Source organism: Leptopilina heterotoma, unplaced genomic scaffold (genome assembly GCF_015476425.1).
Source record: "Leptopilina heterotoma isolate Lh14 unplaced genomic scaffold, ASM1547642v1 Lhet_167, whole genome shotgun sequence".
In the NCBI taxonomy this organism is placed as follows: Eukaryota; Metazoa; Arthropoda; class Insecta; order Hymenoptera; family Figitidae; genus Leptopilina; species Leptopilina heterotoma.
Window position 1 is genome coordinate 1,688,080 of NW_025110883.1, and position 16,734 is coordinate 1,704,813.

At 24.3% G+C, this 16,734-nt stretch overlaps 3 protein-coding genes across 4 annotated transcripts in view; 1 reads left to right on the plus strand and 2 right to left on the minus strand.

The window, feature by feature from the left end:
• Window positions 1–16,734, plus strand: part of LOC122499407 — a 160,180-nt gene that overhangs the window by 15,661 nt on the left and 127,785 nt on the right. The window lies entirely within an intron of this gene.
• Window positions 228–5,340, minus strand: LOC122499402. Of its 2 annotated transcripts, XM_043607736.1 has the most exons (12): window positions 5,067–5,340; window positions 4,491–4,759; window positions 4,124–4,333; window positions 3,517–3,624; window positions 3,398–3,448; window positions 2,904–2,996; window positions 2,732–2,824; window positions 2,560–2,652; window positions 2,371–2,430; window positions 2,071–2,300; window positions 592–763; window positions 228–511 (listed from the first exon to the last, which is right to left on the minus strand). In XM_043607736.1, the coding sequence occupies exons 2-12, from the start codon at window positions 4,747–4,749 to the stop codon at window positions 405–407; spliced, it is 1,476 nt and encodes a 491-aa protein (XP_043463671.1). In that variant the 5' UTR covers window positions 4,750–4,759; window positions 5,067–5,340; the 3' UTR covers window positions 228–404. The 2 variants fall into 2 exon arrangements, with proteins under 2 accessions (XP_043463671.1, XP_043463672.1); XM_043607737.1 differs by lacking the exon at window positions 2,732–2,824.
• LOC122499400 lies at window positions 7,229–11,496 on the minus strand. The gene is made up of 3 exons (XM_043607734.1): window positions 10,886–11,496; window positions 10,254–10,439; window positions 7,229–9,160 (listed from the first exon to the last, which is right to left on the minus strand). The coding sequence occupies exons 1-3, from the start codon at window positions 10,965–10,967 to the stop codon at window positions 7,317–7,319; spliced, it is 2,112 nt and encodes a 703-aa protein (XP_043463669.1). The 5' UTR covers window positions 10,968–11,496; the 3' UTR covers window positions 7,229–7,316.

The window sequence follows — 16,734 nt, forward strand, 5'->3', positions numbered from 1 at the left end:
CTGATCTGGTGAAGTAGGGCCCCGATGGGGAAAACCCGGTTAGGGCCAGATCAGAATGAAACACTCGGCCCGATCTGGCCCAAATGGGGATGCCCGATTTATGGCCCCTATTGGGCCCTGACGTGGCCCAGAATATAGATTTTTTTCAAAATTAAATTAAATTTAAATAAGTTTCAATTAATTTTACACAAAAATACATCAATTATATTAGAAATTAATTTATTTGGAACTTTTTAAATTGACTATGTCAATAAACAATGGATTATGATAACAGTTTTATAAACATTTTTTACTAATAGATTAGACAACTTTTTAAATAGAAAATTAAATAGCAAATATAAAATTATAAGAATCTTGTAAGATGATGAATTATAATACTGATAATAAAACTTCTGAAACTGGTTTTATCTTGTCTTTCGTTGTCCGTCCCAGTCTTTTGAATTGCTAAAAACGGCCCCGATGTGAGAAAGTACACTTTCCTCAGCAGTAGAAAACTTTATAACATAAACTTCTGAAAAATAATTAATTAATTTTCGATAGGATTCTTGTGCTTTGTATACGCAAAATAATGTAAAATATTTAAATAGTTACCTAATAATTTTTTACAAAATTCAAAATCCTTGAATAAATGTTTGTTTGGCATTTTTTTTGCTGCCGTAAATAAACCAACTAATTCTCTTGAGAAAAATTTTTTTATAATTATAGTCAATGATCTTCTAATTCCATCATCTGTATTAATCGATAAGTAATCAATAAAAGCTTTCTGAAAGAATAAAACATAAATTTATGTAACTAGTTATTCTGACCCAGGCCAATATTAAAGATTGATAAAAGTAGTAAAAACATAACTATCGAAAAATTTAATTTGACGACTAAAAAATTCCTTTTAGTCATTTCACAAAAATTTTATTTTATTTTTTCCTAACTTTTTCCTGATTTTCATAAAAAATATTCACTTTTCTTTTCACGGATCCTAAAGCAAATTAATCGAATATTGAATAATATTAATTCTAGATTTCTCTGAAATTCAATTATTTTCCAAATTTTTAGTTCGAATTCTTCAAAACTACAAATATATATAAAAATATTTTTAAAAAGTAAAAAACTGAAATTTTTTAAAATATAAAATTTATTACAATTAAATTTAACAAAATTAATATTGTAAATTTAAATACATTTTTTAAACTGTTACAAGAATTTAACAGTATATTCAAAAAGTTTTACTTAAAATTTTTTAAAAGACTAATTTCTTTTCATAATTTCCAATTTCAATTACTCGTACTTGAATAATGTTTAATAAAATACCTATTCTGATTTACTTTTACCCAAAAATTAAATTTTTTTTTAATTTTAAAGTAGATTTAATTTTTAAAAAAAATTATTCAAAACTTCAATAGCTTTTTAGAAAAATAATAAATAAATAATTTTTTAATAATAAATATCTAACTATTTTTATAGTTCTACAACATATTAACATTTTCAAAGGTTCCGATTTAAAATTTTTTGAAATTTAATTAGTTATTAGAATTCATACTAGGATAACGCTTTTAATATTTAATTATCTAAAATTATAACTAAAATTCATTTTTAATTCAATTCTTATTAAAACATAGATAATTTAGTTATTTAAATAAAAACATTTCATTGACCTACTAGGAAATAGTAAATATTGGAAATAATTGATTTTCAGCGAAAAATGTGATTAATATGTGTATATAATTAAATTGTTGAGATATTAAATTAAATTAGCTTTTAGTATCAAAAATTTTAAAAAGTTTCTAAATAGTAGTAAATCGTAAAAAAGTAATAAATACACTGAGAAAACAATTAATTTTATTCAAACATTTTGTTTAAATCAAACTTAAAATATGTTTACTATGCAGTCAAACCAAATCAGAATATATATTATTGAATTAAATATACTTATGCAAACCAATAATATTTTTAAATCAAAGCAATAAATAGTTTCTATATATTGGGATTAAGCTTATGATCTGGTGTAGCAGGTTTTGGTAGATAAGTGCAAAGCCTGCACACCATATAAACTAAGAACAATGTAATATTACTCACGAATCGATTACAACATTCTTCGTTTGTTGACAAAGTTTCGGAGAACTTAGAAAAATCTTCGAATGTTGTAAAAGGCAATTGCAATTTAAAATCTTCTTCAAAACTTTTTTGGCCCGAGTACATTGCAGCTTTATTCGATTGAAGAATGGCCTTTATCACTGTTATATCGTCAGCTATTTTTTCCACTTTATTTTTTATTAGAACTAAATCCTTTAGGATAAATTGATACTCTACAAAAAATTTTACAAATTGTACTTTTGAATAATTATAAATGATTTTTTCTTATCCAATTATACTCACTTGAATTGTTATCGTCCTTCAATAGATTCTTGTTTTTAATATTATTTTTATTCCCTTTTTCTGTACAAAATGAATATATATATATATATATTTCAATTATATTCATAAAAAGTGTTGATAATTACATTTATTTATCATTACAATTTTTATTTTTTTAAATATATTTTATAATAATTCTATTATACTCACGTAAATTGCCTGTTGAGGTAGAAGCTGAATTATCCACAAATATTCGATCAGCAGTGTCTATTGCAGTCTTTTTACGGTTGCTACTCGAGTTTCCTGCATAAAATGAGTTATTTTTATTATTTATTGAAAATTTTTTGAACAAAAGAATAATTGAAAGTTAGATTATACTCACGTAAATTGGCTGTTGATGTAGAAGGTAATCCATCCAAAAATGTAAGATCGGCATTGTCTATTGCTGTTTTTTCACGGTTGTTACTCGAGTTTCCTGCATAAAATGAGTTATTTTTATTATTTATTGAAAATTTTTTGAACAAAAGAATAATTGAAAGTTAGATTATACTCACGTAAATTGGCTGTTGATGTAGAAGGTAATCCATCCAAAAATGTAAGATCGGCATTGTCTATTGCTGTTTTTTCACGGTTGTTACTTGATTTTCCTGCATAAAATGAGTTATTTTTGTTATTTATTGAAGATTTTTTTAACAAAAAAATTATTGTAATGGTTGAATATTCATTTTAATAATCGTTGAATAATTTTATAATCATAATTTTATGATACTTTTTGAAGAATTATTTAAAATATTAAAATAAAATCATTTTTTAATTTTGCATTAAAATTCGCGGTAATTTCAAAGTTTATAGAGCAAACAAAACGAAATTCAAGGAAAGTTTTTTAATGAATAAATTTGTTTAAAGATTGCTTTTTTGACGATAAAATTAAGAAACTTGAAATTTTTTAAAATTTAATATATTTTCGGAACGTTTTACTCTTTTGCAAATTCGTTATTAAAATACAAATAATTTATAGGTGTGTTCTTTATTAATAAAGACTATTTACCGTCACTCAGGTCACTGCTGCTTTCGTCATCATGGTAGAATAATAAATGACCTGAAATTTAAAGAAGTAAAATTAATTTAAAATATCGAAATAATTTTCTATAACGGCATTAAACTTACTGAATTCGCTTTCCGTCCGAGTATCCAGTGCAGAAGTTTTTACTTTTTTAATTTTTGGTTGATGGTCTGACACTTCTTCTTGTAATTTTCTTCCTTGCTTTTTTTTTCCTTTTTTTGGTATTAGTAGATTGTTTAATAAATCAGTATTATAATCATTAGTAATTTTTTATAACTATTATTACTATTATTTAATTTAAATAGTTATTATATTAAAATATAACTTTTATTATAAAATTTATTATTAGATTACATCGGGGCGAATGATTATTCCCTAATATTTCAGTTTAGTAATTTTCAATTATCAAAATTATTATTGTAGAATTATTATTTGACATAAGTTTCATGTAATCAAAAGTCGTAAAATAGAAATTTCATTATTTGCAAATATAATGAGCCATAAATTTAATTTTTCTAAAATGTATTTGTCTTAATTTTTATTATTGATAATATTCACATAACCTAAAATTTTTTTTACTTGAATTGACTTTTAACATAGTTTGCAAATATTTAAAATATTAGGTTACATAAATTTCATTTTTCTACATTTTATTAATCATAATTCTTATTTGTTTATATATACATAAATGTAAGGAAGAAATAAAATTACCTTTATTATCCTTCGGTTCATCAGCTTTTGAGGAAGGTATAATTACTTCTTGTGTAAATCTCGGCACATCTGGCAATGTTTCATATGATGATTTAATTTGATGTTCAATTATTTTTCTTTTCTCATTTTTGTTTATTTCGGGATCTGTGGTGTAGGCAAATTCTTGAATTTTCAAATAATTGATTCTATTGATCGCTTGTTCGTAGGTGTCTACAATGTTAAAAATGAAATAGTAAATTATAAATTAGCATTCGTCAAATTTGTTGAAAATTAGTTAATAAAATAATGTTAATTAAATAGATTGTTTAAAATAAGATTAGTAGAAACTTATATTATAATGATCAAATTTTAATAAGAAATACTTTACCTGCATGTCCAACTATTTTAATATCATACTCTGGCCAATTATCACGAGGAGCTTCATTTTTCTTTATTAAATTGTATAATATTTTATTAGTCTTGTCATTATATGGTCCTGGCATATATTTTGTAACCAATTTATTTCTTGATTGGTCGCACCGAATCCATTTTAATAACGTAATGTCCACAGATCTCGTTATTGTCTGTTCATCTTCTTCAATGAAATTTACTAGTTGATAGGGTTTCATTTCGACCATTTTTGCCATGATTGTTTATCTATTGACATTGACATAATGTATAATTCATTAATATATTAGTGATAATTTTAATGATTACAATTTATTATTGAATTAAAATGGTAAGATAGACATTAATAAATAAGTAAACAAGAGAAATAAATATTAAAAAAGAAAAACAATTATAATATATGTACATGAATTAAATTCAACTTTGAAAAACGAACATTGAGGTTATGTTTAATAGACAATTCAAAATTCATCTAATAATTTGGTAATAAAACTTTTAGAAGCAATTAATCATAACCTAAACAAAATTTATTCTTTAAGAAATACTATTTTCTTACCTTGGAAGATATCCTGGTCCAATATATTATTCGTAAAATCAGTTAATAGAAAGAAACAGAAATCACAGACAGGCTCGAACTTTCAAAGCAGATTTGCAACTGATGCAGAGTTGCCAAATTGACAATGAGTTATATTGAACGCAACTGCGCAAGCGTTATTACTGTTAAATGATTGATTGTCTTATGGCGCGAATATTCAATATTATTTTTTCAAAAAATAGTTTTAAAGAAATTTAAATTACATTAAATCATTACTAAATTATTTTAAAGAATAATCAAATATTTTACAAACAAGCACTACAAAAATAGATACATTCTAGTACTGAAACGTTTTAGGATCGTAATGTTAATAATTACTATTTGCATTAAAATAAAGTTTTATTATATTCTTTTATGCTGGATATAAAATATTGAATAAAATATATAAATTAAATTTTTATTTCAATATTTAGAAAATAAATCATTTAAATAAGAGCGCAATTTTTCTACCAATCATTCAATTTCAGGAAGGTACATAAATATTTTTTTTTCTGTATGTTACCTATACTGTCAGAAACTAGAATGTAACCAGCTAACATTTTAGCGCGTTAAATTGAAAAGTTTATTATGTTTTTAGTATTTAAATAATAAAATTAAGATTTTTTATACCATTTTTATTTTATAAAAAATATAAATAAATATAAAAAAATATTAAAATATAAACGCAAAATCTTTTGACAACTCTTATTCTAATAACATTAATGAAGAAGCGAAACACAGTAAAATTTAAGTGGACCCTTTTTCTTTAGATTTATTTCGATTTTAAACATTTTTGTTTTTACAAATTTCTTATTTACATATTTCTATATTCTTATATAAGTTTTTCTATTTATGACATTATTTTAATTACATAATTTTAAATTAAGTAAAACAAATTGACTACTATTTCCGTTCAACAAAATTCCCGACTTTGTCCTAATTTTTTCCTGGTTTTTTTTTATCAAATTTAAATTTATTTGATTTCGAACATAAATAAATCTACAGATGGTTTAAAAAATATTTATTAGAGTATTTATGAACAATTAAATTCTTTTGACGAGTTTCTTTCAATTTTTTGAAAATAATAATTTTTTTAATAATTTTAATTTAAAATTTGGAAAGTAATTGAGTTAAGCAAAGAATTTTTTTAATTAATCTTGCCTGTTCGTCATTATAATTAAAATTTTCATTAATTCGATTTTATTAAAATGTATTGGTACTAATAGAATTTTTGCAAAGAATTTTTCTATTTATAAAAATAATCGAATTGAATCCTTCTAAAGGATGTTATTAATGATGAAAATAATTGAATTGTTTTTGAGAATTTTATAGAAATTTATAAGAATAATTCAATTCTTGTGAAGATTTTTTTTTTAAATAATAGTCAAAAGAATTTTCTAACTATGAAGAATTTTGCTATTTATGAAAATAATTGAATTCTAGAGAAGAATTTTTTTTACAGTTTCTAGAAATAATTGAATTCTTTCGACGAATTTTAATAAAATTTATAAGAATAATTAAATTTTTCAAGGAATTTGATTAAAATTGTATTAAAAATTATTGAAATTCTGCAATAAGTTTTACAATTTATGAAAATAATTGAATATATTGAAAAGAAATTTTAAAAAATAAAATTATAATTATTAATTAAAATTATAATTAATTAAATTATAATTATAATTAGGGTGACAATCTTTCTTTAATTATTTTTAAAAAATTTAAATAAAATTCTCTAAAAGAATTTAATTATTTTTAATAGAATGTAAAGAAATTTCAATTAAGAAACATGAATATATTAGAATGAGACTCTTAATAAAATTCATTTACTTATGAATTAATTAATTAAAATACTTTGAAAATGCGATTTATTAAAAAGTTTTTAATGAAATTCTTAAACAAATTTAATTATTTTCAGTTGAATTTTACATAATTTCTATTAATTCGATAATTTTTTTTTATTTTATTTACTAACTATATTTGAATCAGTGACTGATTTTTTACAATCAAATTAATTAAATTTAACTAATTCAAATTTAGAGAACAGTATAAATATCTATTCAAATTTAAATAAAAAGCGATATTTTAAAAAATCAAATTAGAATAATAAAACTTTTTTTAATTTGGTTAAAAAAATTCCTGTTTTTTCCCGGTCAAATTAAGCTTCCGGCTATTTCCCGGATTTACCTATTAGTAGAGACCCTGATTAACTTCATTTTATTGCGTTAAATAAAATTAATGAAGAAGCGGAATACAATAAAATTTCATTGGACCATTTTTGTTTAGATTGATTTCGATTTTAACCATTTTTGTTTTTACAAAATTGATATCAAAAGTCGATAATTGATTACTCCTGCTATCCAACTGGAAAATGTGCAAGTCTTTTGAATCTGTAGGATACATAAACAACGATTCCTTGATTTTCCAAATATTTCCTTGAATTTCCATTCCTTCGTTAATTTTATTTATGCATTTTATTTCAAAAATTGATCCGTCTTTTAAGAGCACAACATTATCTGGCGACTCAGTTGTTAATGTGTACTCTTTATACCTCAACTTCAAAATTTCCGTATCAACAGATTTTAAAATCTGAATTTTGTAAGGTTTTTGAGGTTTAGGAGGATCAATTGATTGTAGCTCATGAACTCGGCGACAAATTTGAGCGAGAGGCCGATGTGGAGTTCGTAGGAGGCTGGTTAGTTTTCCTAAAAAATTTTCGAACGGAAAAGCGGAAATTTTGTTCAGGTTACACCCCATTGACAAAACGTCATCAGCAACATGTATCGAACAATGCATATTTAGAACTTGCATTTTCGTGTAAAGCCTTCGCAACTCAACAAAAAAGTGTTGTAAATAGACTTTTGCATGCTGCTGATAATTTTTTAATAAATTATCGCTACATAGAATTCGGCTGGCTGTATGCAACAATAAAAAATTGTTGTAACGATCTTGATTTAAGATTCTTATTAGGACTATTGGACCGCAATATAGCAAAAAAAATCGGAACTCGGTTGCTTTCCACTTACTTAACGCTTTTAGGGACCTTGTCTTTCGCTGGAATTCGCAAGGAATACATTTTTTTATTAAGACAAGTCGTCTTGAAACCTCATTTTTTAAATTTTGACCGACTTTGGCGCGTCCAGAAATAATAAACCAGCTAAACATTAATCTTCGCATTATTCCCTCGCACAATAAATGCATATAATCCAGGACAAACATTAGAATCATATTGACAGATGGCTTTATTTTTAATAGTGGAGATATGTAATTGTGATGACGTCGTTGCGATTGTCTTCTGAAACATGAGTCTGTTCTTTCTTCCGAATTTATAAGAGGGAATTGTGTTACTCCGTCTACTTTTTGTCCTTTTATTTTGCACCTTTCACAGCAGTAAAACCCTGTATGGCCCTTTGTCCCTTTTATAAATGCACGTGCTGGTGTGTCGCAAATGAAGCAGTGGATTTTTACATTAAATCTTTGATTTGCTATTAAAATGCTATTTTTTTGTAATTTGTTTATTTCGGCGATAAACTCATCGAAATAGGCATCTACATTTGGCTTCGAATTCCCAGCATAAATTTGAACAGGAAAAGGCTTGTAGATGTCTGGTTGGTAGTGCACCTTTCCCGATAAGACCCAAAAACCTTTTTCAGCAGACTTAAAGACAGAAATTCCATCCACGTTAAATTGGATGAAAATGGTTGTTTTTTTGTGCACTTGAGGGTCAATGCACTTCTTAAGTCCTTCTTCTATGCCAAAATAGACAAATTCTCCGTTTGACCCATCTGAATCCAGCATTTCTTTAATGTCATAATTTGCTGAAGACGTTCCTAAAAATGTTTTTGCAGATTTAGGTAGTTCTGGCAATAATCTCAAACGCAAAATTTTGAGCATTTTATCCACAGTCTTCTGTTCCATTCCTTCAGTTACTGCCATAAGTCGCAAATCTTCGATTTCTTGTGGTGGATCTTCAGCCACCTCTATCATTTCATCAATGTATTCGTCTTCTGTGTCTGATAAATATAAATTAGATTCTTCTGATTCTGATGGTGCACTGACAACCATACTTTCATCCGAACCTAAAAAAAAAGTAAATTGTAAATACCGCTGGTTTAGAAGAAAAAATATGTCGACAATTTTTTTTTTAATTTTATATATATTATTATTATTATTATTATTATTCTTTAGGTTAAATAAATTTAAGAGTCGATTAAATTTGTCGTTTTTTTTGAGTTAACCAAAATTTTGGTTAAATTAAATTCTTAAATTCGTTCGTGTTTTTTTTGTCGTTGTATCGAGAGTTTTAATGTTCGTTATAACGAGAGAACGTTGTAACGAGATTCGTTATAACAAGAATCGAGTGTATTTAATTTTTGCGAATAATATTATTACTCTTGAAAATAATTGAATTTCTGCAATAATTTGTAATTCTTCCAATTAATTAATTTTTTTCGTATTTTCTTATATAAATGCATAATTTTTAATAATTTCTGAAAAAGTTCATGGAGAATTTTCAAATTCATTTGTTTACAATTCAATTTTACAAAATTTTAATTATTTGTAAATTCTTCTATTAAATAGGTTTATATTAGAATTGTTAGTTATAAATATAAAAAATTCATATTTTCAAAGATTTTTATTTAATACCTTTTCAAAATTATTAAATATTCCTAAAAATTTTTCACTTTAATGCTTTTAATATTCCCATAAAGAATTTTACTAATAAGTTTTTAAATAATTGAATTCTTTTGACGAATTTTAATAAAATTTTTAAGAACAATTACATTTTTCAAGGAATTCGATTAAAATTGTATTGAAAATAATTGAAATTTTGCCAAGAATTTGATTAAAATTTTTAAAAATAATTGAATTTTGGAGGATAATTTTATTACCTATTTATTAAGATAATTGAAATTTTGACGATAATTTTTTTAATTTTTGTACGTAATTGAATTTTTGCGAAGAATTTTATTACTTTTGAAAATAATTAAATTTCTGCAATCATTTGTAATTTCTCTGAAATTCTCCAAATTATATCGTATAATTTAAGAACTTTCCGTCTTTTTTTAATCAAAGTACAGTCTTTATGGACTTTTTAAAAAAAAAACTGACTTTTACGGACTTCAAGCAAATTTACAAACTAACTATTTTATGAACTTCACAATTTTTTACCTGAATTTTCATTTTCGTAATATACATTATTACCATAAACATTTTCATTCTCTTCCACTGGATTTTCGGACTCATTTTCGGCACTTGAATTAAATGAATTTGTTGCTTCTAATTCTTGTGAAGATTCGGTTTCTCTTTGTGAAGATTTTTCAGATTCTTCTTCATTGTCAGCATCATTTCCATCATCTAAAATTTTGTATTATTAATATTTGAACATTTTGATAAATATCCCTGGGTAGATTAAAAAACAATAATTATAAAATAATAATTTTTAAATAAATTAAAAAATAGTTTTTATTTAATAGTTAAAAATTTTCTTCTCTAACATAATATTAGTAAAAATAGTAGTAGATACAAATAAAAATAGTAAAAATATTTAAATTCATACTTTAAGGTTATGTTCACGTGACATATTGCATGCAAAAATGTTCTTGACATACAAAACATGTACTATAAAGAACTTGTGTTTATTACAATCAAGAATGATACTTATTCATAATTTCATTTGATTATCTTAATTTATTGTTAATTAATATAAGTAATTTCCATTATAAAAAATGTATTTATATTTTCAGTTTTGATAGTGGGTTAACTTTTATATTCAGGATGTAAATAATAAATATTATACTTACTCTGCATCAAATCATGTACATTTCTAATCTTGTTCAATGCACGGTGAATTTTAACACGGCGAGTGCTTTTTTCTTTTGGCATTTTCTATTCAATTAAAATTAATGTTAACAATAATCATAAATCAATAATAATTTATGTTTGTCAACTGTCAACTCACAAGGTTAGATACACTTTGTATAGATATTTATATAGTGCTTCTACTTTACCACCGCCAGTTCTGGGCCCAGTCCGGGCCAAAAGATTTACCAATCTGGGGCCAGATAGGGATACCCCGATCGGGGCCAAACAGGTAACATGGAAAAAGTATGGAAATTTCTACACGGGATTGTTTGCATCTCGCTTGTGTTCGTTTTGCACTCAACCAATTTCTCTTTCTATTCGGTTTCCGAATGTGGGAACGTGTGGTAATTGAGCAAATGAGAATTTGCCGAAACACCACTGATTCGCAAACGAAATTTACATGTGGGACGCGCGTCACAATGTTGAACGAGTTTTCGCACAATCTCCCCCTTCCACCCCTCCCTCTCTCTCTCTACATCGCAACCTTTCTCTTTCCTTTTATTTCACGAAATTCCAGAGTAAACGGAATTTCCAGTACTGGGAGGAAAAAAGATCCGATTGGTACAACCATTTTATATATCAGTTGCGGATAAATCGCACGAATTTTTTACTCTTTCGCTTTTCCAGTTGACACAAACTTTGCTTTTTGACAATTTAACTTTGATAATTTTTTTTTAATGTTTGGAATTATTTTAATAATTTTTATATGAAATAATAAAAACATCAGAAGATTAATTAAAACGAAAATTTAGATAGTAAATATTTCTGTAAAAAAAACCGAAATATTTGGGTTCGAAAAAATTTCTACTTAATTTTTAATTTAGAGAATTTTTGAGAAATTACAAATGATTGCAGAAATTTAATTATGTTCAAAAGTAATAAAATTCTTCACAAAAATTCAATTATGTTCAAAAATTTTTAAAAATTCTCGTCAAAATTCAATTATTTTTAGAAATAATTAAATTCTTCTCCAGAATTCAATTATTTTCAAAAATAATTGATGGACCTCTGAAGAGGTCCATCGTCGATGGACGAAAAGCTTCACATTTGACATAAATAATTGTTTGAATAAATGTGGATTGATTTTTAAAAAAAACAAATAACATCTTTTACTATTTTCAAAAATTTTAATAAAATTATTGTCAAAATTTCAATTATTTTCATAAATTCTCCTCAATTCAATAATTTTTAATATCTGCTATTTTAAAAAAATTATCCAAAAGAATTCAATTATTCAAACTCATCGCTGAATTTCAATTATTTTTAATACAATTTTAATTTAATTATGTTGAAATTAGTTGAATTTTTGAATATTGTATTTAATATTATTTCTAAAATTTTAACGCAATTCTTAGAAAGAAATCAATTATCCAGATAAATATCAAAATTCTTCCCAGAAATTCATTTGTTTTTTCAAGAATTTCAATAAAATTCTTTGCAAAATTCAATTATTTTCAAAAATTAAAAAAAAAATTCTCGTCATGATTTCAATTTTAACAAAATTTCAATTATTCAATAAATTATTTATTTTTGAATTTAAATAATTGAATTTTAGTAGAATTTTTTAATAAAAATTGATTTAAAAATGAATTTCCGAATAATCGATTTATTATTAAAATAATTGAATTCTTGCAACGAATTTTATTACATTTTTTTAAAAATAATTGAATTCTTTTGAGAAATTTTACTACTTGTAAAAATAATTGAATTCTTGCGAAGGATTTTATTAGGATTTTTTTAAATAATTAAATTTTTACAGTGATTCAATTATTTTTGTAAATAACAAAATTCTTTTTAGGAATTCATTTATTTTCATAAATAATAAAACTCATTGTTTAAATAATTGAATTCTCCTAGCATTTTTTAAATGAAAATTGATTTAAAAATTAATTTCATTTAAAATTTTAGATAATAGTTGAATATTAAAATCATTATATACCATGAATTTTTAGGAATAGGTATAATTGAATTTTGAAATTAATTTTTTTTTGAAAAAGTTTAATTGAATTTTTTTTTTTTATTATTTTCGCAAAAGGAAATGTTTTATATTGAAAAAGGCAATAAACCTTTTAATTCGATTATTTTAAATTTTTCATAAAAATAAAAATGCTCGCAATTCTTGAGACAGAGTGTTGAAATAAAAAGATAAGAATTTGTTTAAATATAAAAAGCGGCGAGGAAAGTACCACAAAATTTAATATTCACGTCAGGGGCTCCTACTAGGTTATCCTAATTAAAATCTTTATTCTCTCTGATTCGCGACACTTTTTTTTATTCAAAAACTCTTTTAATTCCATTGTATATTCTTAAAGAGTAGAAAAAAATTGTTTTACTCAAAATACAAGTGGGGAAAAAAGAAAAAATTGAAAATACAAGTAGAAAAAAAGGGGAAAAAAGTGATTAACAAAAAATGAAGCTGCGCTCAATTTTCAAGATTCCTATTCAAGATTTTCATGCAAAACTACGTGTAATTTCACGCCGGATTACATACGGAGAACTCTTTACATAAGTTAATGCGAAGCGTATGTCGAAAGAGGAAGTTTGCCTGGTATATCGTACCGAGAGCATGTACAAAGAGGAATCTTATTTAAATGCTAAAACAAGCGCCGTATTCCTAATGAGAGAATTAACTAAGCAGTGGTAAGTACACGTACGTGGTCAGACAGGGCATTTCTAAGTACTGTGCTCAAGTAGGAAAAGGGATATATATGTTTGATATAATATATATATATATGTATGTAGAATAGAAAGACTGACAATGGAGAAAAGACAATGCTCAAGGATCTTTAGAAAATCCGGACTTGGCAATTTACCAAAGCTCTTTAACAATAATGTTGATCTTTTACATTTGTTAAATACCAAAAGTAGAAAAGCATTATATTCTTGTTCGAGAAGAATGGTATTTTAATGATTTCCAAACAAACAGAGCACTCTGGCAAAATTGTGTTCCAAACAAATAGTTACTTTTAATTAAATATCAAATTGGGATTTTCCATTGTTTAGAAAGTTTGTTCAATTCAATTATTAATTTTTCTTTTACTTCCTAATTGATAATTATAATGATAAAAATAAGGTCTTCACTGAAAAAAATTTTTGTTTCATTCAATTAACCGATTACTTTTGTCTAATGAATATTTACTTGAATCAAATAATTTTTATTTCGATTTTTATTTGAATCAAATAATTTTTATTTCGATTTTTATTTGAATCAAATTAATAATAATTGTATTTGAACCAATAAATTTATATTATTTAAGCAATTAGTGTTTAATTGATCTAAATAAAAATTATTTGATTCAAGTAAATATTAATTTGATAATTTAGAGAAGTAATCGATTTTTTGAATCAAATAAATTTTTTTTCAGTTTGCAATACTATATTTGCAAGAAAAATTTATAAATTATTTTGTATTTCACAATTTCGCGTTAATAAGTGAATTACTACATGAACAAAAATTTTTTCTGCCAATAAATATTTAAAAGAAAAAATTGTGATAATTTTTTTAAATTATAGAGTAATATTAAAAGAGAGAATTTATAAAAGTTAGTGAAAATAAGAGGAAATAATGAATATTGTGTCAATGGACAAAAAAAAATTCCTAAAAAAGAATTTTTAATATTTTCTGTATAAAATTGAACGAATTGAAAATTAAAAATGCTGAATGAAAATATAAAAATTTAATTAGTACATTACTGAAAATAAGAGGAAAATATGGAACCACTTTTATAAGAACAAAAAAGTTTTTTTTTATACATATTACATCTCTTTTACAAATGAGAATGAAAACTTTATCCTCTGTTTGAATCACATGAACTCCTTTACAAAAAAAAAGGTCAGACTTTAAAAAAAACCTTTTGATAAAAACAAGTAAATCTAAATCTTTTGAATTTCTAATGAATGGGAATTTCATTTTTTTTCTATCACTCGCAACTACATTTTAAACTCTGAATGAAAATGTTTTCCTGTTCTTTTTTTTCTCTTGGAAGCTTAACCAGGTTTTAAGTGATTAAAGCAATTAAAAGAATGTTTCTATTCGAAAAAAGTGAACGCGTGAAAGGGAAAAGAAAGAGAGAGAGAGAGAGAGATGGGGGGAGGGAAAGATAGAAGGACGATCTTTGAATAAAAATCATTTCCTCTGACGTACAGGGGAACCAGTAGTTTTGCGCACGTAAAGTTGAAAATCGTCGGGAAACAAAGTGGAACTGACGCGTGACAGCCTTGAAAGCGGAAGTAACGCGTGACAGTATAAAATTCCTCTTCTAGGTGTATATATATATAGTAACCTTCAACAACCCGAATAGTAAGGGGATGAAAAACGAATATCTGTCTGAAAATAAGAAAATTCTTCTACAAGAAGAAGACGACACACACACTCTCTCTCGCTCTCTCCTTTCTTTTTCTCGCTCCTTATCTACGAGTCGCATTTTATTAAGGAAACTGATCCCGTGAACTGTCAGCTTCTCCTCAGAATATTTATGAGGGATTACGTGACAATAATCACCAGTCTCTTTCCAAAGTTCTTAGCGAACTTTTAACAAATTCAATTTCTCTTAAATTATTCAATTTCATATTTTACAAAATTTTCCACACTCGACGAATATGTTTATTTCTTGGATTTTATAAAATGTCCGTCTAAATGAGAATAACAAATTATAATCATTTTTTACATAATATTGTGTTATTTATATTTTTTTAAACTTATTTATTGTTATTCATTTATTTCCTAATAACAATTTAATTATTAACAAATAAAAAAATGCAACATCCCAGCAACAATAAAGATTGTTAACAGTACATAAAAAAAAAATAAAATTAAAAAGAATTTAATTTAAACTTCTTTTTTTTGACAATTATGATCTTCTGCTAGTGTTCGGCAGTGCGGTTTTACTATTGTTTAAAAGGTCTTAAAAAGCTTCAAAAAAGTTTTCTATTCTTCAGAATGTTGCTCAGCAACATCCTAGCAACAACCTAGGTTGTTAACAGTCCATAAAAAATTAAAATAAATTTAATTTAAACGTCTTTTTATGACAACTAGCAAACAATTCGCGCACTAAAGCGCGCGACTAACTTCTTACTACCTTTTTTTTAAATTTAATTAGTAATTTTAGAAATAATAGAATTTAAAAATTTTCTAATTTAAATTCATGATGAAAACACTAAAAAAAATCAATTTTGAAATAATTACAAATAATAATTTAAAAAAATAAAATTCTTCTTACAAAATTCAACTATGTTCAAAATTTAAAAAAATTTTCGTAAAAATCCCAATTGACTTTATAAATAACAAAATTCTTCACCAAAGTTCAATTATTTTCATAAACGTCAAAAAAATTATTGTCCTAATTTTAATAATTTTCAAAAAATTTTCTAATTTTAATAATTTTCAATATCTACTATTTTAATAAAATTTCCCAAAAATAATTCAAATTTTAATTACTATTTTACTAAAATTTCACAAAACAATTATATTATTAAAAAAAAAAAAATGTTAAAAAATTCTTCTCAAACATTCAATTAATATAAAAAATATTAAAATTTTTCCTAAGAATTCAATTATTTCCAAAAATAATAAAATTCTTTACAAAACAATAATTTCAAAGATTTTAATCAAAATTCTTGTAAAGAATGCAATTTTCTTTATAAATAATTAAATTTTTCTAGGTAATTCAATTATTTTTTAAAATTTTAACAAAATTCTTTACAAAAATTCAATTATTTTCATAAATAATAAAATTCTTCTGACGAATTCAAGTATTATAAAAAATAATAAAATTCTTGTAAAGAATTT

Excerpts from the sequence above, each read along its gene's own strand:
- LOC122499402 (XM_043607736.1), bottom strand. The coding sequence starts at position 4,749 with ATGGCAAAAATGGTCGAAATGAAACCCTATCAACTAGTAAATTTCATT. Across the intron at positions 764-2,070 it reads AAGAATGTTGTAATCGATTC|AAAGCTTTTATTGATTACTT; the intron begins GTGAGTAATATT and ends TTATTCTTTCAG. Across the intron at positions 512-591 it reads ATTTTGTAAAAAATTATTAG|AAGTTTATGTTATAAAGTTT; the intron begins GTAACTATTTAA and ends ATTATTTTTCAG.
- LOC122499400 (XM_043607734.1), bottom strand. The coding sequence starts at position 10,967 with ATGCCAAAAGAAAAAAGCACTCGCCGTGTTAAAATTCACCGTGCATTG. Across the intron at positions 10,440-10,885 it reads TGTACATGATTTGATGCAGA|ATGATGGAAATGATGCTGAC; the intron begins GTAAGTATAATA and ends ACAAAATTTTAG. Across the intron at positions 9,161-10,253 it reads TTACGAAAATGAAAATTCAG|GTTCGGATGAAAGTATGGTT; the intron begins GTAAAAAATTGT and ends CTTTTTTTTTAG.